Source organism: Electrophorus electricus, chromosome 3, assembly GCF_041902795.1.
Source record: "Electrophorus electricus isolate QZ-2024a chromosome 3, ASM4190279v1, whole genome shotgun sequence".
In the NCBI taxonomy this organism is placed as follows: domain Eukaryota; kingdom Metazoa; phylum Chordata; class Actinopteri; order Gymnotiformes; family Gymnotidae; genus Electrophorus; species Electrophorus electricus.
In genome coordinates this window covers 19,009,491-19,031,219 of record NC_137499.1, presented here as the reverse complement: position 1 = coordinate 19,031,219, position 21,729 = coordinate 19,009,491, and the positions used below count along the sequence as shown (strand labels likewise).

The window sequence follows — 21,729 nt, the reverse complement described above, 5'->3', positions numbered from 1 at the left end:
TTGTTAATTCAATCTCGACTCATAACGTGATTTTTCTCATCTACCTGAAATTACAAGTAGCACTTTTTAATCTGCAGCTAAATGTTTATTTTCTGATCAGAGATAAAGGAAGAATGCTTAAAGAAAATTTAGAGTTATGATAATAATGATGAAAGGTATTGAACTAAAATCGAGCTATAGCAAACATCTTACAAAACAACAATAACTTAAACAAGGTACATGGTGAAGTGATCGTGGTTATAACATTTGGGGGTGAGAGAAATTAAAAGATTGCTATTTAAGCAACATGTGAGGAGAAGTAGCAAGGGCTACTTGGAGTCACTGGAAGGTGAAGGTACGTTTGGGGGAACTGTCCATTTTCTACTGCAACCCATTCAACTGTCAGTGTTGGTCTTTGGCGATTGTAGGCCTATGTCCTTATTTTCTACACCTAGCAGTGGGTATGGCTGAAACCTCAGTTCAGTAAATAGGAAGGTTGCTCACCTATATTCAGTGGTGATGTGTATTTTATAATAGAATAAAGAAAAATATTAATTTGACAGTGCTGTGTATTTAATAAGCTTGTAACAATAAACTTTTTGACTGTATTTGTGAGTTTAGGTGATGTCAACGGCTCAGTGGAGGCTCTTTTGAACATACTTGAAAGTTATGATTCTGATGAACAGTGCCAGATGAATATAGTGCATTTTGGTGTAGGAGACATTTCAGAGAATGACATTAACTTGGCAGAGACTTTCTCAGGTATGCTGTCAACTCTTAACCTCATTTCAACACTGTAACACACATAATTATTATGATAACACATCTTTAACTTTTTAACTTTTAATATTTTTCTGACTCATTTCTGCATCTCTGCCATTTCCCAGGAACAATATATGGATTCAATGTTGCAGCAAGTAAATCGATTCAGCATATGGCTGTAAAAAAGGGTATTCACTTAAAGATGCATCGTGTCATCTACCATCTGATAGATGATCTGAAAGAGGAGCTTAGCAGAAAGCTGCCCACAGTCATTGAAGAGAATATAATAGGTGAGCATTTGACACCTTCAGGTGACATTGATAGTCATGAATATAGTGCCCTCTAAAGGCATTATATCAGCTTGTTATAGTGTTACACATAAAGTGGTTAACAGTGACGATAACATTAAACACCTTGCTGCCATTGAGGAGTAATAGTTGTTCACTCATTAATCACTTAATTAGTTTTATAGTTAGATTACATCCATAAATGACTATTAATAACTTGGGTAATTTACCAAATTATATCCTGTTGTCTTATTTTCTCAAGTGTGATGCTAGGGTCTTTTTTATATGTCTACCTCCCCCTTGTTAATATGCATAAGCAGGCGGATGCAAAAGACTTTGTTTACCATTTACTGTTAACTATATCTATAACAGTTGAAAAGAATAAAGTGTACAAATATTTTGACTAGGATTACCTAGTTGTGCTGTATTTTAGAAACAGTTTCAGTGATGTGGTTCTAATATCTTATTCTTTTCTTTCATCAAGCAACTACTTCCTTTTAATCCAAAGACAGCCTTAATGTTTATTTATGTATACTTTTTGATTACAAATGCAAATTTGTATCATTATTTTTACATCAGTGGAGTTCTGGCACAAAGTAATTATAGCATGCATTTATTATTTTATATAAAACGCCAGAAAATACTGATGTCTAAAACATGAGACAATTTTGTATTTGGTCTTTTTATCTTTAATAAAGACATTTTTTGTGTACATTGGTGTACATTAAAAATTATTTAGATTTGACTGTTCCAAATGTGAACTGTGACATTGTTGCTTGTTTATAATAATAATAATAATAATGATAATAATGATGATGATGATGATAATAATATAGTAATAATAACCTTGATAATAGCAGTATTATTGTTGTTGTTGTTTTTTTTTGATAAATGGAAAACATCTATTAGATATCTAGGTGTCATGTTTAAAAGTATTAGAATTACGGGCTTATCATTCTTCTCTTGTATGTATAGGGGAAGCTTCAGTTCTCACCACATTTGATGTGTCTGTTGGGAAGAAGAAGGTAAATGTGGCTGGTTGCAGAGTCCAGAATGGCCATCTGGACAGGAACATGAAATTTCGGCTCATTAGAGGAAAAGATATTCTGTGGGAAGGTACATCACATCCTGATTCACAGTCAAATACTTGAAAGACTGCAGGATTTTGGAGAATCTGTGCTTAAGCTTGTATAGACCTATATTTTGTCTTACATTTTTGATACATTTTTGTCCATCAAGTACATAGGACTACCATTTGTGCAATTATTGGGCACTGAGAAATGTTTATCATTATGTAATAATTATATAATATCTGTACAGTGAATCCAAAACCCTTATGAATTGTAAACAAATATAATATGTTGTGTGAATGATGAGTGAAGGAGCGTTAAGTTATTTGTAGAAAATCTTGTTTTTATCATTAGTTTGTCATTTAAAAAAAAAATGCTAATCAAAAACAAACCCTCAAAAATGCAGTGGTTGTGGAAAGAATATAATCAAAATATGTAATATATTATTTAAATAATCTAAAGCTTAATTTTTTTTTGCTTTCTTCAACCATCATTAATGTGTTTACTTCTTTCCAGGAGCTCCAACAGCACTAAAACATCTTAAGGATGATGTACATATTGTGAAGGCAGGAATGGAGTGTGGTCTGTCATTGGACATGGTCACTGAGTTTAAAGCTGGTGATGTAATTTTCTGCTATGAAGAGATTGAGAAACTGCAGAAAATATCTTGGGATCCAGGATTTTAAAGGACTACCTGAAAAACAGGGAATTTTATAAATTTTATGGAGAACATTGCCTAAAAATTATGCCATGTATTAGTTAGATATTTTTCCTATATGATTTTCTGATTGGGTTTAAAGCAATTTGGAAGCAAATAGTAAATGTCATGATTTTTAAATAAATGTTAAGAGAATATTGTTTACCCTATTTATTTATAATCCCAATCCCAATCCACAATCTTCAATTGTTGTCATATGGAATTCATTGCCACTATGTGGCATTTAAGGCAAATATATAACCATACGCAATTGTCCAGTCTGCCAATCAGCAGCACAATACATGAAGTCACGGTCAGTTAAGGTTCACTTCATACACCAGAATGCAGACAAATATATAATCTGAGTGACTTTAACCAGAGCATAGTTTATGGTGCCGGACAGGCTGGTTCGTATATTTCAGAAACTGCTGATTTCATTCACAACTGTCTCTAGAGTTTACACTAGAGAATGGTGCAAAAACAAAACTAAAAAGCAGTTCTGAAACACAATGAGTGAGATAAGAGGAAAACAGCTAGCCTGGTTTAAACTGACAGAAAGACAATTAACCACATAGTGAGTAGCAAAGCATCTTAGAGGTGGATGGGCTACAATGGCAGAAGACCACAACAGGTTCTGTTTGTTATCCACAGACAAACTGAACAGATAGAGTTCCTAATAAAATCCCTGGTGAATCAAATTTAAAATGTTTATCGGGGGGGAGTGAATGTCTGAGTAGGGTTAAACTACATAATAAAAACGGTTCAATAGTCTGAGATTGTATAACTTGTGGGGAGCCTTTTAGTGTGTGTTGAGATGCTGCTTTATATTACAAATATTATATTACATATATTACATAGGACAAGAAGAAGTGACCAAGATTTCCAGACACAGAAAAATGTGCAACAGTACTGTAACCATGCCAGGTTGTTATACAATTGCTAAGGATGTTTTGTATTTGGTAAGTATTTGGTAAGTATATATTTTGAGGTCCTGTTTCCATTCTGAATTTCTGCAGATGGCAGAGAAAGTGATGTTGAGATCAGGGGAATGAGTGCTATGCATCCTTAATTAGAGTATGGCAGTGTAATGTAGAGGCCTTTGCCCTCAAGGAATGGCATTGGGACAGCCCATTCCTTCTTTATCCTACTATTTGGTTAGTTGTTATCTGAGGTTATAACAATTGACTGGACATTGGCCAAGTCTATGCTAGCTAGTGCCCTCTTTTTTGCTGTGGTGTGTGTTGAAGTGGTGGAATCAAGGCTAGAAAGGCTAACAGAGTGAAAAGGCTGGTGAGGAAACCTAACTATGGTTGAGAGTGGATAGTCTGGAGACAGTGTGTGAGTGGAGGATGAAGGACAAAATCAGGGCAATTCTGGACAATTCCTTTCACCCTCTCAATGAAGAACTGTGGCAGCTGGGCAATTCATTTAGTCATAGACTTATTCCACCTAAGTGTAAGACAAAACCCTTCAGACGTTCTCTTGTGCCCACTGCAATCAGACTATTTAACAATGGCTGAGGACACAGTCTGTCCTCATGCTAACCAGCAATCTTATACTAAAACTCAAGAGTCTCCTTCTCCCACTTTCTACTGCACTAGACTTCCACTACTGTGGAAGAAATTTATATATAATAAGTCAAATATGCAGAGATTGATTTTAACAAGTACTGTCTTAGTCTGTGAATTGTGTTTTAATGTGCTAGTAAGTGTAAACTGTTTGCAGAACTTGAACCCACACCCTGAAACTGTCTGCAGGTGTTTCTTGTCTTCTCTCCTAGGTAACAGAACAAGAATGTTATTGTTAGTGAAGCTACGTGTTAGTAGATAAGTCTAAACCAGTTAGAACCGGGCTCTCTCTATCTTTCTAAGGGTCACCTCACTCACATCGGGCAGAACGCACTCTCATCGCTTTCCTGATGCTTTCACCCCTTCTTTTCTGCTAAGTAAATCTTTGAATGCGTAAGGATGACTCTCAAAGTTCAAAAGGCTTTATTGTCATTTCAGCTATATACAAGTACACAGCAAAATAAAAATGTTCCTCCTGGACCATGGTGCAACACAAAACAAGTACAACAGACAACACACTACAACAATGCAATGCAACAATACCATATACTCTAACTCTTTATTAGAGATTACCACGACAGTACTTGAGGTTATTACTCATATACTACAAATGATAGTAAGACTTGAATATCATAGTAGTTTCATGGATACATGACACAGCAAGGCACAGGGAAAGAAGACATCATAGGTTTATATAGAGTGAAGGTCCAATAACAGTTCAACAGTAATGAAACTAGTTGTATTTTATGCATGACTGAGCACAATTCTAAAATGTTATGTATCGCAGTCTACTATGGTTAGTCAATATGGTTATTCATGGTTAATTGATCCAGTTTGAGAATCCTGTTGCAGTCACTGATGGGTGCTGTAGATCCATAGTTCAAAAGACTCAAATGTACAGCTATGATTCTTTTAATATAAAAATAGGTGAGTTTGGTATTCTTATGATGCTCAGGAGAAGATACTTCCTTTGGGAAAAGTTAGTTATTCAGGAACGTGGAATTATAATAATTATTGCAGAATGTGCATCTACCCCAGGAGGGGTGTCTTATGGCTTTTGAGTCTACCACACTGAGATCAGGTAGCCCTTAAATTTGTCCATGTCCTTGTAGAAGTCGTAAACCTCTCTTACCAGGAGGCTTTAGAGGCCCGACAAAGAGGTGGAATTCAGACCTGGCGGAGCCATGAGGGGTTCTGGTCCTGATAACTGGTCATCCAGGATGGGTGCTGTGGGTTATCTAGAGGGGAAGGTGCAGTCAAAAGAGAGAGAAGACTGCTGTTCTCCACTACACTTGGAAGGACAGTTGTCCACGGAGAAGTTTGGAGGTGATTTTGTGATTTTGAAAAGCAAAGAAATAAGAATCCTTATGGACTGGAAGTGTAGGTGTGGGTGTGAGGGCTGGTGATGGGCCTAGGTTTGGGACATTTGCCATCTAAAGGAATCTACACAAACACTAACTAACAGCAGGTACACAGCAAACTTACGTTTATACAAAATTTACTTGTTTTCACCTACAATTTTTAATACCCTTGGGTCTGGTTGGTACCCACACACCACATATATAATATAAAGGGTGGGAGTGTACAGTATACAGTGAATGAAATTTTTTTTTTTTTACATGTTCATAGAGAATTTGCTAAAGCCAATGCATTGCAGGTTGAAAAGATACTTCATTGCATAATTTTTCTTTTAGTAAAGATTAAGTTTACTAAAAGTTTTACATTTAGTCAATAGAGTTTTTACAAGCTCTATAAAGTTTGACCACATTAATCCTGTTCTTTCAGCTCTGTTAAATTTTGACTCTCAGTTAATTTTTAAATTGACTTTATAATATTCTTGTTGATGTATAAAGCGTTAAATGGTCTGGCCCCACAGCATCTGAGTGAACTCACTGTGTATCCAACTCACGAACTGCATTCTCAAAATACAGGGCTTCTCTTAGTTTGTAGAATTAGTAAGATAAACTGCCAGGGGAGGAGCCTTCTCATATAAAGGTCTTCCAACTTTAATTCGGATCTGAGACACACTCTCAATTTTTAAAGACTTATTTACTAAAACCTTTGGGTAATTTCCTGTATATAAAGGTGTAGAACTTGAGGACGACTGTAAATTGGGGCTTTAGATGTTATTGTTACCCGACTTTTAGATTGTGGCTTTCAACAATATTCATTGTTATTGTTTGCCTTGTGTTGTTCATTTTTCTCAATCTCTGACTCCTCAATAAAATTATTTTTTAAAATAAACAAAGGTGCAGAACCTGGGTCCCCTGCCATTTTCTGGTATGGTATCTGAGGTGTTGACTCTGTTGTCCAGCCATTTCAATTGTTCACTCAGATTTGTGATGATGTGTGTGGACTGCAATGTCTCATAGAGCCCTCAGGATATTGGTCACAATTTGGCCCTCCTTTTAGTTATAGATAAACCTGCCAAACCACTAGCTGCTGAGTAGATTAATTGTTTACAGGTCTAATTATATCTTTCTGTTTCATAAGCATGTTACTGCAAGGATAATGCCGACACTGAACTAGACCTGCTCATTGGTGACAAAGTATGTAAGCTGACACCAGAAAATGTCCCAGTGCCACCAGGAGATGAATGGATAAAGGCATATCCATCCAGCCACCCAATCTGTTCTTTAGCTGAGTCTGCCACATCCATACTGAAGTGGCTACTTGGATTAAACATAATGTAATAAAGAATGCATGTTTATTATCATGGCCTCCCAAGGAGGATGGGTTCCTTGTTAAGTCTTGGTCCTCCTAAGGTTTCTTCATCATTTCTGCCCGGGCAGTTTTTCCTTGCTACCTCTTTTTCCTTGTTTTTCCTTGTTACCTCTGGCATGCTTAAGGACCTGGACTCATACCTTGGTAAAGCTACTGTTACAACTTTGTTGTAAAAAGTGCTACATAAATAAACTTGAATTGGAATCCATATTGTCAGCAGAAGGAGAAACATTTCCCCCTGTCGTTGTGCATGGTGGGTTAGACAGGAGTCAGGTTCAGGACATGCACATGTCAGCACAGCAGAGCCCTCTGGTGTGACATGGATCAGGTTAAGCAATGGGACATCCGCTGTTTCTCTAATCCCTTGTTCTCAAGTGTTTCCTGGAAGACAAACAATGCAGCACCACAGAAGTATCTCATGTGAGTTATTTGAATACTACTGTGGACTTTTCTGTACACATTGCTGTCATTGCTGGTGGATCACCTTACCTCTGTAGTTATGAATCCTATATTCTACTGGGAGTGTAATAAAGTGCTAGTAACAAAATAATAAAGAACTGTCTTTATTTTGATGCTGCCCCCTAGGACCTATTGTCATCCCGCTCCTCCTAGAACTGAATTATTAAAATTGGAACTCTCTTAATTATAGCATTGCCCTTAATTATAGTGGTGGTGCCACTTTGCATGTGTCCAAGTCTTGCATCCTTGACATAACACTACTGTATCAAAAGGACTTGGAAAGGGTCATTCCATTTAGCCTCCAGAGGGCAATCTGTGTTTTTGATAATCACCCACTGTCCTGGCACCACTGTATTTTCACAATTGTATTAATGGGCACAAAACATGGGAGGAGAGCTTGTTTATCCTTGTTCAAGGTACAGTATTTAGGACAAAGGTGTTAGACTGCATAGGAATTTGACTGTTTTCCTTAATTTATGCATGTCTGGAACAATTTCTAATAGGGAAGCTGCACCTTGACCCAGCTTTGGCTGGAAATGAACTTTTAAGTTTCACATTGAGATTTTCTTAGTCATTTTATTTCAAATAAGGTATTTTAAAGTGTTTCTTTTGGCAAGGGGGTTGGAGTTTTTTTTAAATAGTGCCACTGACCTAATTTCCTTAATCAGTTTTGTGCTTCTTACCTGCAACCTTTTTTTTGTGTGTGTAAAACATACTTTTGTGTCTGTTATAAACTAAAAAGTAATGTAAACAGACTATTTGTCATTGTTGACTAGAGGAGAATGGGCCCCTCCTTTTAGTCTTGGTTCCTCTCAAGTTTTCTTTCTTATACTCTAGGGAATTTTTCCTTGCCACTTTCATCCTTGGCTTGCTCACTGGGGCCTTGGACTCAGACATTTGTAAAGCTGCTTTGTGACAACAACTATTGTGAAAAGTGCTATATAAATATGTTTGACTTGACTTGAATTTGACTAGGGAGGTTCTGTCCATACTTACTTGACTCTTTGTTGTGCTAAGTTAACAGAATCAGTTCCTGACAGTATTTTACAGATGTAAGATGCACATCTGCTTTTCTAAGATCAAAAGTCCCAGGTAAGGACATGGCAAGACCTGTGATAAACTCATATGGACTGAGCCAATCTTTGTGTGTGCATGAAGCTCTAATACTGCATAATAAAGCAGACAATGCGTCCACTCATGGAACCCCACTCTGATTTGTTTCAGAGTTTGAGTCTGATGTTCCACTTGTCCAGATCCCTGAGGTCTTACCTTGACAGAATTTGTGATGTAATCCAGGTGTCTCTTTATCCTTGGGGTGCCTGAGTGTGGTTTGCAGGTGTGACACCACAATTGACATGCAGTGCAGATACTACTGCCAATAGCCTGATTATGGCCAAACAAGGAACCAATACCATACCTATGTTAAAAATAGTGGAGAGTCTGGCCATGTTCTAAGCTCATCACACCTCCACCCCAGCCAACTTCTTCTCCATTACCCTTGATAGATGTTCTTGTGCGGAATGGGTTTCGGACACAAGCACACCATCAAGACAAGACTAGTACTTCTAGAAAGCTGGAATACACATTGACTGCTTATTTCTTATTTTGTATTTCTTCTATTTATTTATTTCTCTCTCACTCACTACTTATTCTGCACCTTATTGTTTAAGTTGTTGATATTGTGGTGTCCGTTGTCAGCCAGGAGGAGGATGCCCCCCCCCCCGCCCTTTGAGTTTTTGTTCCTCTCAAGGTTTCTTCCTCATGCTCTAGGGAGTTTTCCTAGCCACTGTCGCTCTTGGCTTGCTCACTGGGGGCTTGGACTCAGATATGTGTAAAGCTGCTTGGTGGCATCAGCTGTTGTAAAAAGCTCTATATAAATAAATTTGACTTTGACTTATTCAAAGTCAAAAAGATAGCAAAACAAAAACAACTAAAGTTTCACCAAAGTAAGAAATGAATTTGAAAAAGACTCCTTAGCTTGTAATTATTAAAATAAATTCTTTATTACACAAAATCTTTACTGTATTATTCATCCACAAACCAAAGGGTTTTTTATGTTTAACAGTCAGATACCTCATAACCTGCAGCTGTAGCTTATCTTTTAAAAGTTCTGAGAACATTGATCTGTTTTTTGTGCCTTGAGCTTTCTCGTTTGATTCTCCACTAGAAGAAGTTCTTTCTCCATGCTGAGAGGAGACAGTTGAGGTGATTTGGGCATCTGAAAAGGATGCCTTTTGCTGGAGGTGTATCAGGCATGACCTGATAGAGGAGACCTTGGTGAAGATTCAGGACACATTGGAGGGATTGCCTCTCCTGTCTAGCCTGGGAACACCAGGGGATCCCCTAGAAGGAGTTGGAAGAAGTGACTGAGGATAGAAACATCTAAATTTATTACATTCATATTCAAAATATCTAGCTGATATAAAAAAAAAAAAACCCATGTAAGTATAACATTCCATAGTGAGTTAGCTAGTTATCTAACTAGACCCAGTAGTCACACTAGTGCCCACATAGCCCTGTTTGGGGTGCTGTGACACTATGCACCTGTGCTTTGCAAAATCAAATAATGGCAACCAGTTGGTGTTCTAGCAGCATCTGAGAGAGAAACATACTGCCATGCTGCTTTACAGTAATGCACATATATTTCTTTTAGCACACCAGACAGCTGTTGGCAGTTAAGGATTTATTTGTATTAATTTTATTTTACAATAGTGATAAATGATTCACATATTTCGTAGACAGTGTCATGACATAGATTAAGCAGGCATAGATTATGAACACAAACATTATTGTTATATTGTACTATTTACCATATTTGCATTAACAGATTGCTATTCTGCCAAGTAAGGACTGGGCCCCATATTAAGATAAGTAAGATTCATAATCTAAATAGAATTCCCTTTATCTAATTTACAGAATGGGCTGAATATGACAAAGAAGAGGGTAACTGATATATTTTCTGATATTAGTGATATCAGAATTAACTGATATTAGTTTTTTAAATAAGATGGACACAAATGCCCTTCCTGACAATGAGTTGGTAAAATTATTGGACATATTGAAAGATAATAATGAAAACCAGTTCTTATGGATAGCTCTGATTCTGGGCTTAAAAGGATTACATTTTATTAACAAAATTGTTCTTAAGTCTCAATGCTAAGAAATTGAATGAATGAATATTATCATTAATATTTTAACTTCTATTAACGCTATCTTAATGGACAATTTTAAAAAACAAGATGACAAAAAAGGGTGAATTTGGGCTTTCACATAACATGAAGCACTTAAACAGCGGCTAAAATACAGTGGCTAAAATATATGCATACAAGTGATCTAACTACAGGCAAGCAACAACATTGTCAGTTGAATATCATCTCAGAAAATGCATAATGATCTTTGTAAGGACACACCAACAATAAACGTAGAAATAAATGTACTACAGATAGATCAAAATCAATTTCATTGTAATCACAGTACCAGATTTGTTAATATTCACAATACCAGATTTGTTAATATTAATGTTTGACCCTGGGTCTCCTTTCTCAGTTAAAACATATGTTCAGATAATATTTTCCTAAGAGCCCCCATCACCACTGGGAAAACCTTTGTGCTAATCTTCCACACTCTCTCAATTTCTTTCAGTCCCTGGTATTTTCATCTTTTGGGTGTTTCCACTACCATATCCGTCACCCCTGCTGTTTTCTGCATCTTGTCCAAAGATTATCATAACTATCACAATGTTGGTTGGTTGTTTTATTCCACTCTCTGTAGTTCTGCAGCTCCAAGTTTGGACTTGGAGGTGTCTAGCTCATAGGTCTTGCATGTTTTCCTGTATATGAGCATTGGTTGTGTCTCATGGGATATGCTTTCCCAGCATCTTGCATCCCACTGTCTCATCCCACTGTCTCAGAGGCTCTACATCTTGGGTCTGCTCTGGTGTGATACACCCCTGCTTCAATTGACCTAGTGGGTAGTGCTTGATCTTGCTACCATGGCTGCCATTAGTGCCTCTGTGCTGTCCTTCAGTCCTGCCTCTTGTAGCCATTGGTAGGACTCATCAACAACTGCTGGACAAAGTGTCCAATGAAATATAAGAGGATTTCTGGTCTTGACATCAGCAGCTTCCAGTTTTTTTCTTTGCCAACTTTATACTGCCTGCTGGGTATCTGATGACTGGCAGGGCAACTGTTTATGGCTTTGATTATGTTTATGGCAGGATGGTATCCATCCTACCAGGGAGGGCGCTGCTCTCCTTTCCTGTAACATAAGCTACAGTCCTATGACAGTAACTTATGACTTATGCCTGAGGCCAGGCAGCAAACCAACCATCTGCTGCGAGCTATGTGGCGTCACCCGAGGTTCATCATGCTGACACTGTGTCTGTTCACACACTAAGCAGAAATAAAGAAAACAAAGAAAAACACGCCTTAACATAATTAGTATTAAAGTAACTGATTCACAGAACACTGCCTGCAATGCCTCATCTAAAGCTGGGTTTACTAAATGCTAGATCCCTAACATCTAAAGTGCTCATAATAAATGAAATCCTAACAGATCAGATTTAATGTTCTTTGTCTAACAGAAACCTGGATCAAGCCAAATGAGTACATAGCTTTAAACGAAGCATGTCCTTCTGGCTACAGCTATGTACACTGCCCTCATCTAACTGGCCATGGAGGCAGCATTGCAGTTATCTATACTGACACAAAGCTGGTTATGACACAAAGCTGGTTTGAATTTTTACTAGCATAAATGATGTAGCCAGTGATAAGAAGCCTACCCAGCCTCTTCCACTAATTGGTATTTACAGGCCACCAGGACCCAATTCAGAACTTATTAATGAGTTTGCAGTTTTCCTCTCTAATCTAGTCACTCTAGTAAAAAGAACCATTATTGCAGGTGATTTCAATACTCAATTTGATAGTGCCCAAACCCTCTGAGATTGGCTTTATATTAGAATCAGCTGGTTTCACCCAATGTAAAAGAGAACCCACACACTCTGGTGGACATATTTAGTACTAACATGTGGTGTAGACATAGAGAACATAGTCATACTACCCCAGTCTGATACCATCTCAGACCATTCCTTGATTTATTTTGAGCTACAGCTGACCCACAATATAGTAAGATCGCCTCGCTACCACACCAGATGTACGGTCACATCAGTCACTGCATCTAGATTTATTATGAATCTCCCAGACTTATTTGCAACTAGGATACCCTCAAAGTCCACAGAACTTTGTCAAATGACTGAATGCTTAGAATCAGTATTCTGCTACACACTCAATGATGCTGTTCCACTTAAGAATAAAAAAAATTTGGGACAAAAAATTAGTGCCTTGGTATAATGATCACATTCGCAATTTAAAATAAAACACAAAAAAGGAACGTAATAGTGCAACACTAAACTTGTAGTCTTTCAGCTTGCATGGAAGGAGAGCCTTCTCAAGTATAGAAAGGCACTTATTACTGCACGACCGTCTTATCTCTTGACCATAATATAAATTGACAAATAATCCTAGATTTTTATTTAGTACAATTGCAGATCTAACTATGAATATGCACATTAGAGATAACATTCAGACTATTACTGTGACCTCAGGCAGCTACTTAGAGATCGGAACCACCAAGCCAAAAAGGAGTCTAGAATCCTTTACACCTATCCAAGAGACAGAACTTACATTTCTGATCTCACCCTCAAAATCCTCCACTTGCTTACTAGATTCACACACTTTCATAAGGAAGTCCTACCTGAAGTAATTGAAGCTCTACTAAATTTAATAAACACCTCCTTGAACACTGGCTACATACCTAAATCATTCAAATTAGCAGTAATCAGATCACTTATATAAAATCTAACCTTGACCTATGTCAGCTGTCAAACTACAGGTCAATCTCAAACCTTCCATTTAGTTCTAAGATCCTAGAAAAAGCTCAGTAGCTAAGATCATTCCTGAATCAGAACCTGATGCATGAAATCTTTCAGTAAGTATTTAGGCCTCATCATAGTACAGATTAAAGTGGTCAATGACCTGCTGTTGGCTTCTGACCAAAGTGGCTTCTGACCAGGGTTATCTTTGCTTATATTGCTTGATCTGAGTGCAGCATTTGACCAGTGCAGCATACATCACAACATTTTACTTGATAACAAAAATGTTGATTAAGCCTTACCTAGCCGATCGCTACCAGTTTGTTAACAAAAATGGAGACTTCTCAGCATAGAACAAGATTAGCTATGGATCTGTTCTAGGGTCAATGCTTTTTTCTTTATATATGCTACCTCAAGGTGATTTTATATGCAAACACTGTGCTAGTTTCCACTGCTATGCTGATGATATTCAGCTATATGTCTCTGCCAAACCAGAGGACATATATCATCTTAGTATTATTGAGGATAAGGACATCAGACACTGGATGTTGCAAAACCTTCTCTCACTTAATCCTGAAAAGCAGAATTGCTTCTATTAGGCCCAGAGACAGCTAGGTCTTCGCTCTCTAATTACTCAATGAACCTCAGTGGTCTCCCAATCACACCTTCTCTAACAGTTTGATTATGGATCCCAGTCTCTTGTTCAATGTAAATAATATTTTTAGGACTGACTTTCTCCACCTCAGGAACACTGCAAAGATTAGGAGCCTACTCTTCTCACATGATGCATAAAAGCTAGTCCATGCATTTATTACCATGCCTTACTATCTGGCTGTACTACTAAAAGCATAACCAAGCTCCAGCAAGTCAAAATGCAGCAGCCAGAGTTCTTACTAGAACTAGAAAATTTGATCACATCACTCCTATCTTACCTACTTTACTTTGGCTCCCAGTAAAATTTTGTATTGAGTGTTAAAATACTTCTGATGACCTACAAAGCACTGAATGGTCTTGTAGCTCTGGTGGTCCATGGGCATTGAGAGTTATGGTAAACTGGGATGTTATGATGCTGTCACTTCACCTCTCTTTTGTCACTCAAGTTTGTTGACTGAGAGTGGTGGAATGCCGATGTTACAGGGTGCCCTCATGCCTGTGCTTCCTTCTGGAATTATCCTCTTAGCTATGCTGCCATAGCTAGATCTGCCCGAGTCCAGCTTTGCACATTATAGTTCTCTAATTTATACACCTCGTACCTGGACGTGCCTAATAATGTATTCTCTCTTTCTGCTGAGGTTCACCTACCCCTGATGTCATGATGTTACTGAGCCTCAATACGTCTCAGCTGCCATGGCTACTCCCTTCACCCCTTGATGTCCCCTGCTGTAGCCTACAACACCTCCACCTCAGCCAACTACTTCTTTGCTGCCCTTGATGGATGTTCTCATGCCAAACTAGGGCTTCAACAAAACTGGACTAGGCATTAATTGCTTATTTTTTTATTTTATTATTGTTTACTTTTTCTTTTTCAATACTTATTCTGCTCCTTACTGTTTATACTGTTACTATCATGGTGTCTGTTGTTGGCCAGTGGAGGATGGGCCCCCCTGTTGAGGCTTGTTTCCTGTCAAGGTTTCTTCCTCATGCTCTAGGGAGTTTTTCCTTATAACTATCACCCTTGGCTTGCTCACTGGGGGCTTGGACTCAGAAATTTGTAAAGCTGCTTTGTGACATCTTTTGTAAAAAGTGCTAAATTTCTGCCATTCAACTGACTCTTGAGGACCTGTCTATGGAGGTACTTGGACGATGCTGCTGTTCTCGTTTCTGCCTGCACATTTGGAAAATCCTCAGGTGTTCGGATTTCTCTTCTAGGTCTGTTATTCAGCCCTTGTGAAAGTTCACTTCTCTGTCCTGATCACTTTTCCTCTTTTTGTTTTTCAGCCGACCACACTTCTCCAATCCAATTGACATTCCTATGTCCATGCTGTAGAACCTGTTCAGGTGGATCACTGAGTCTGTTTTTTCATACAACTTGATAGGAGGTAGCGAATGGTAGACCTGCTTTTGAATCTGCATCCACACCCGCTTGTATTGATGATCTTATTGATTTTATCAGAGAGGACCTTGGTAATTATCTTGGAGTTGGCTTCTAGTGTTGGCCTTCAGTGCTCCTTTGAGTTCTGGATGAAGACCCTTATGGTCTTATTGACTTTATACAGGGTTAGGCATTTGAGTATCCAGGTGTGTGGCATTGAGTCGTATACTTTCTTCTAGTCAATCCAGGCAACACTTAGGTTGGTTAGTCTTGTCTTTTAATGCTGCTAGACATGTCAATCTGTCAGTAAGTGGTGCTTTGGGCCTTTGTCATTGTTACCAATCCACTTTTGAGTAGTTTTTATGTACTTGTACATATGCTTATTGTCCTAGTGATGATAGGGGCATTTGGGCTATGACCCCTAAGCTGGCTAAGTGCCTCCCACAGATCTAAGATATGTTGACATCAATGCCAGTCCAGAAGAATGCAACTCTAGGAACACCAAATATACTGTGCCACACCCTCAAACTGCCAGGCCTCATTCAGAAGGCTCAAATGTAAGGAAAATTATGACCACACAGTGGAAGGGTGAGACATTTTTTGGGGTCAGAGTAATAGATTCTACAAAATAAGTGTGAATAAAAGGCATCATTGCTGACAGATTTTGTTCATTACTACTAAATCTGAAAATGTCCATGTCACAGGGATTTGTGCAAAATTATTCTGACAGCCTTACAACATAGCACAAACTTCACACAGTACACACAAGTATATCCAATTTTGATTCAGCTTATGTTGATCGATCCATCCATCCATCCATCCATCCATCCATCCAGATCCACCTTCTTCTCTTTGTAAAATCACTGATCTAATCATTTTTTCCCTGCAGTGCTCTGTTCTTCACTTCATAAATATCAAGGTCTTGTTCAGTTCCCTTTGAAGGTACTGAGTGCAGTAGTTGTGCACTGGCTGATCCCTCCCCAGATTGGTGGACTCCAGTTGGGCTCTGTGTACTAGGACTCACCCTATTCTCAGTTGTGACAGGGCTAGTAATACCCAAACTGCTCAAGGCATCCAGAGTCCCATCAGGATCCACCATGATGTCAATGACTGGGAGAACATAAAGGTAGTTATTAAAAATAAGATCATTTAGATTGGTAATCACAGATAATGACACAGTTATGAAGCAAACTCTGAAGTGATGTAAATGTTTAACAAACATTCAATTTAACAAATGTGATTTATATTGACAAATTTACTTTATTTAACAAATAAATGATTAAATGTATTCACCCACCATTATCATTTACGAGTAAATATTGCACATTTGGACATCAATTTTGCACATAAAGTAAAACAAGCCCATACATAAGTGGCAGTGGCAGTGGCAGGCAGCTCTGCCACCAGAGAGCGACTACAGCTAGGCTTCCTGAATGACAGAGAGCTCTCCAAGCTTCTGTAATCATTCAGTACCTTTGTTGTGGACTGCAAACAAAAACCACATGGCCATGGGAAGGGCGAAATGGGAATCGACATGGCTGGTAGCAAATGATGGCCACACCCATAATACTCACCCAGCAAAACTTAATGAATACCTAAGTAGCTGGAGTGGAAGTCAAATTTCAGAAGCCACCACCCAAACTGGAATATTGCCTGAACAAATGCCTGCCTTCCGGTCCTACCTCAACATTTCCATGTTTTCCATCTTGCATGCGTGGACTGCATTAATGTTAATTCCCATTCTTGAACAACCTTGAATAAACTGAACTATCTGTTCAGCAAGAAACTTTATCATCTCACAAATGCTATACATAGAATTCCTCAGCATGCTTACCCAACAGCTGTCTCTCAACTCTCTTCAGGTCTTGGAGAATGGAGGAGATCTCCTGCCAAGTCACATAGGGAAAAGAGCAAAGGAAGAATCAAGATAAAATGAAAATAAAGAGGAAAGAAAAACAGAAACATCAGAATCAGAATATCAGTTTTTAGAATCTGAACTAATTAGTTTGTGCTTTCATCTTTTTTTGCTTTTGGCAAACCCATAAGGATTTGACAGACAAACAACTAACAGACAAAAAACAAAGAGAAAACCATCAAACATTTTGTTCTTACTGGACCATCTTTGGTGCTTTAGTCTAAAACCAAAACATACTGGTGAATCTATTTTTAAAACATTTGTTGAGATTTTATTTTACATTGTTTTGTCATGTGTTGTCTCCGTTAATCCAAGAATTGTTCTTGGGTATTAAACTAATATAAGTCTGTTTCTACTGTGACAAAAGCTGAACTTTTTTGTCTTATTTTGTTGTGTTATATGCTTTGTTGAGAACAGAGTCTTGGATGCCAAAGTCCTGTACGTGTGTCCAAGACTAGTGTACAAAAATCACTTAATGACTATAGGTCCATCACACGTAATTTTCTAATCATGAAAACGTTTAAGATAATAAAATAGAAGATTTGGGGCATAAGTCAAGCAAAGCTCCACTCCAATTCACTTATGAGGTAGGTAGGGGTGGTGAGGATACCACAGCCACCCAACTTAACATGGCCTTGGAACAGATGGAAGAATTTTGTATGAATGCTTTTTATTGATTTGTTCTCAGATCTTAATTGTGTCCAACCTCATATCATAGCAGACAGACTAGCTAGCATTCATAATATATGATCCTGGATTAATATGTTGGCTCCTGGACTTTTTAACAGACAGATCTCAAGATTCTCAAGCGGTGAGAATCAATGATGTTATCGGATACTCTTATCTTCTACTGGGTCCCCTCAGGGGTGGGTCCTCTCACCACCACTCAGTGATGATAAACATGATAGACTAATTTAGTGATTGGTTTAAAAGCTCCATCATGGATATAAATGTGTCCAAAACATCTGTTATTTATGGCTAGGCTATTGAAGTTGTCACAAAGTATAAGTATTTGGGGATCATAATTGATGACAAGTTAACTTTTGGATCAAATGTTGATGCTGTATGTGCAAATGCCCACCAGTGTGTGTACTTCTATCAGAAGCTCAGGAGCTTTCAGGTTGACCAAACTTTTATGTCAATGTTTTATTCTTGCTTTATTCAGTCTGTTTTGACATTTTGTTTTATTTGCTGGTATGGGTCACTTTGCTTGAAAAATAGGAATAGGTTGGAAGGAATTGTTAGAATATGCAGCAAAATTGCAGACACAAATATAAACAATCTCTCTCTTTGTTCATTGAGTTTAGGTTATTGCATGTGCTCAAAGATTTAGTCTGCCAAGATGCAGAACTAATAGATTTTAAAATTAATTTGTCCCTGCTGGTATTTAGATTATATTTTGAACAATACCATATAATTTTCTGTTTTCCTTGTTGGTTTGTGTGTGGTTTGGGGTGTGTTGATTGTTGTTGGAAGACTGACTGCTGGCTGTGCAACCAATTGCCCCTTTGGGGATAATAAAGTTTACCTTGACAGATGCTGAATTTTCTGTTCCACACCTACAGGTGTGAAAACTCAGCGGGCATTATAACAATGACAAGGCCGCTATATGCTTATCTGATACACCTCACAACACAAATTCAGACTTCTAAGCTCTAAAGATAATGCATGTTCTGTAAAAGACCAGAGCATGTGACAATTGATTGTATCTTTGTAGGAATGTTCTGTGTGGCCATTGGAGCTAAATGTGGGATATATAGGTCATACTCTGGTCTATGAAGTCTTGTTTTCATCTACCCCTTGTTTATATGTCATAATGGCACACATTCTTAAGGCACACATTCCTAACACAAATCCACAAATGGATTGTAAATCATTGTCCTACCACCTATGGCTGTGTGAGTTACTGTGGCTGTGACGTGGAGCTACAGGACTGAATATATGTCTCCACTGTATTCTTGAAACGGTTTAGTTTTCTACCAAACTGTGTAGCCTCAATATACAAAACAGGAAGTGTGCTATTTTATTACTGGACATCTGTAATCATACAAAATCATCATGTATGAGAGAGGTATTTGAAAAAATATGCTTAGCTTACTTGGTTGGATGTCTTGAGGAGTGGCACTTCAATTTCTGCTTGCAGTTTGTTCTCAAGCTCCTCACACTTTTTGTCCTTATCTTTGAATAAAATTCTGAGGAAAAATACATTTCCCTGTTTTACATATCCATAACATCAAAGTTTTTATTATAACACTGATAGGTTTGAAACTGAAGTTCACTCAGGACATTGTAAGGATAAACATAACTAACATCAGAAATTATTAATTTATAAATGCCTTTTATATGTTAATTCAACAGTTATTGCAGTGGTTAGTGCATTACTGCACTAACTGTTGCAAAGCTTCAAAATGTTATAATTTCACTAGGGTGCCATTTACTTTACCATATATTTCACACAAGTCTCAACAATAGGCTCCAACATCTGAGTGATTTGAAAAGCTAACAAGGAAGTATAAGTTGCCTTCTGCGTCCTATTGCTATGAAAAATGCACTGGAGCTAAATAAGGTCAGCAAAAGTAAGCCACATTATACATTTGAGCTTTCATTAAAAGTGAAACAGTTTATCTTGACACCAGGGGCGGCTGGTGAAAAATATTCTGTGCAGGGATGTCAGTTGCAGTAACCATCCCAATGCAACTTAACACAAATGACTAGTGCTCTGAGAAATAGTTAGTAATTATTTAATTGGCTTTAAAAAAAACCAGATTATTAATAAATAACAATTATCAATATTTGCAGCTCTAATGTGCTCAGACAGAATGCATAGTATACATCAGTCTTGTTCACAAACAATACAATATTAGAAAACACAATATTAACTCAAAGTAGGAATTTCTAGAGATCCAAATATTGCTGGATGTCGTCTTATGCTACGTTATTTGCAATGCGATTTTATGCATGATGCATAGTTTATGTGGTTTCCATACATTAGATAGAGCAACTTTAAAAAACTGGTGAGAGTTTATTGCAGTTTTAACTGTACATCTATTTGAGATGTGAAGCTGTTTTTATTAACATTCACAGTGAAAAATATTTGAATATTTTGTTAACTAAAGGAAAACATTTATAAACAAAAAAAAAGGCATGTATTTTAAAAGTTAATGCAGTTACTTCATGGTTCAATACTCCCCTCTATTCTGCACATTAATAGAAGATTTCAACAATAATGCGCTTCATTGTAGCTTAGCGTAACAAACTGTATCCAATTCCACTGACACTGCCAATTAGTCTAAAATATTCTTTTAAGACACAATACAGTTGGGCTAAGTTAAACAAGATGCTCCCTTGTCTACATAGTCGAGCTACATTTGATTCTGTCATAATAAACTGGTTTTATTTCTTCAGGCACAGACAAAATACACCTGAATTGAAATGTGTCCCTGGTTGGCATTTTGTAAACACCTTTAAACAATTTCAAACAAAACATCAAACAAATTACATTTGACTACAATGTGGATTAAATCCGCATCTAGGCTACTTAACTACACATATTTTACACTACAAAAATAGATATTGCTCTATTAGTTTTGACTGCATGCCAGAAAAATGATAATACAATTTAAAAAAAATTCTGTAAAATAGTAGGAATACCAAACCCAGCATCACAGAAAGTCACTGTATGGGACTTCTCAATGACTATTATGAGCATTACGAGTTACAAGCTCCCATTTGGAGTTATGGCCTGCTCGTTTGGAGCCCTTCCCATTTGGAGCTGGTCTGGCCTGCAGTAATATCCTTCTTCACAAGACAGTGGGAATAAACCAGGAAACTAATTTTCCCCTAATATATTTTATACATTACACATTATTAGTTATTGATTATTTAAAAAAAAAAAGATAAAAATGAAAATAAAGAACTTCCAACATGGAGGAAATAGCACCCTTTATTGGTCCTAGCACCTTTTATTGGCCAACTGCCACTGCCTAACACAGAAATGGCTTTTAGAAATGTAATACTAAAATTTGTGGATGTATAGTTGGCAGACATAATATATATAAGGACAGACAAAATCCATTCTTGATTTTGTAATTTTTGAATTTGTAATCCTGACCAATCAAGACACATGAAATTAGATATATTGAGAGAATGGGAACAAACATACCTGATTTTGCTGACTGTTTTCTCTACTCCTTGCCTGATTTTAGCTGAGAGTTGAGACACAGATACCAATAGCAAATTGTCTAGTACAGCCTGTGCATGAGAAAGAAGCAGACAGTCTACCATCTTACAATCAAAAGGTTCCATTTTACATTCAATTAAATTTCAAGAGTATGGCATTCATGGTGTTGGAAACATAATGAAAGTGC

General features: G+C 37.5%; 2 protein-coding genes across 13 annotated transcripts in view; one reads left to right on the top strand and one right to left on the bottom strand.

Annotated features, from left to right (window-relative positions):
* mtif2 (mitochondrial translational initiation factor 2) overlaps nucleotides 1-6,657 on the top strand; it is a 28,211-nt gene extending 21,554 nt beyond the window's left edge. For 5 of the 6 annotated variants that reach the window (XM_027013955.3, XM_027013949.3, XM_081710461.1 and 2 more), the window contains 4 exons: nucleotides 601-741; nucleotides 867-1,031; nucleotides 2,004-2,144; nucleotides 2,615-2,974. In XM_027013955.3, coding sequence (XP_026869756.3) covers nucleotides 601-741; nucleotides 867-1,031; nucleotides 2,004-2,144; nucleotides 2,615-2,784 — 617 coding nt within the window. In that variant the 3' untranslated portion in view covers nucleotides 2,785-2,974. Of the gene's footprint in view, nucleotides 1-600; nucleotides 742-866; nucleotides 1,032-2,003; nucleotides 2,145-2,614 lie in introns of all 6 variants that reach the window. The other variant, XM_081710460.1, reaches the window with a different exon arrangement.
* A 2,885-nt stretch (nucleotides 6,658-9,542) lies between these two features.
* cep170ab (centrosomal protein 170Ab) overlaps nucleotides 9,543-21,729 on the bottom strand; it is a 46,624-nt gene continuing 34,437 nt past the window's right edge. For 5 of the 7 annotated variants that reach the window (XM_081710455.1, XM_081710457.1, XM_081710456.1 and 2 more), the window contains 5 exons: nucleotides 21,525-21,613; nucleotides 19,461-19,554; nucleotides 17,282-17,333; nucleotides 16,472-16,557; nucleotides 9,543-9,889 (listed from right to left, as the gene is read on the bottom strand). In XM_081710455.1, coding sequence (XP_081566581.1) covers nucleotides 9,710-9,889; nucleotides 16,472-16,557; nucleotides 17,282-17,333; nucleotides 19,461-19,554; nucleotides 21,525-21,613 — 501 coding nt within the window. In that variant the 3' untranslated portion in view covers nucleotides 9,543-9,709. Of the gene's footprint in view, nucleotides 9,890-10,214; nucleotides 16,558-17,281; nucleotides 17,334-19,460; nucleotides 19,555-21,524; nucleotides 21,614-21,729 lie in introns of those variants that run through there. The other 2 variants (XM_081710458.1, XM_035535073.2) reach the window with 1 other exon arrangement.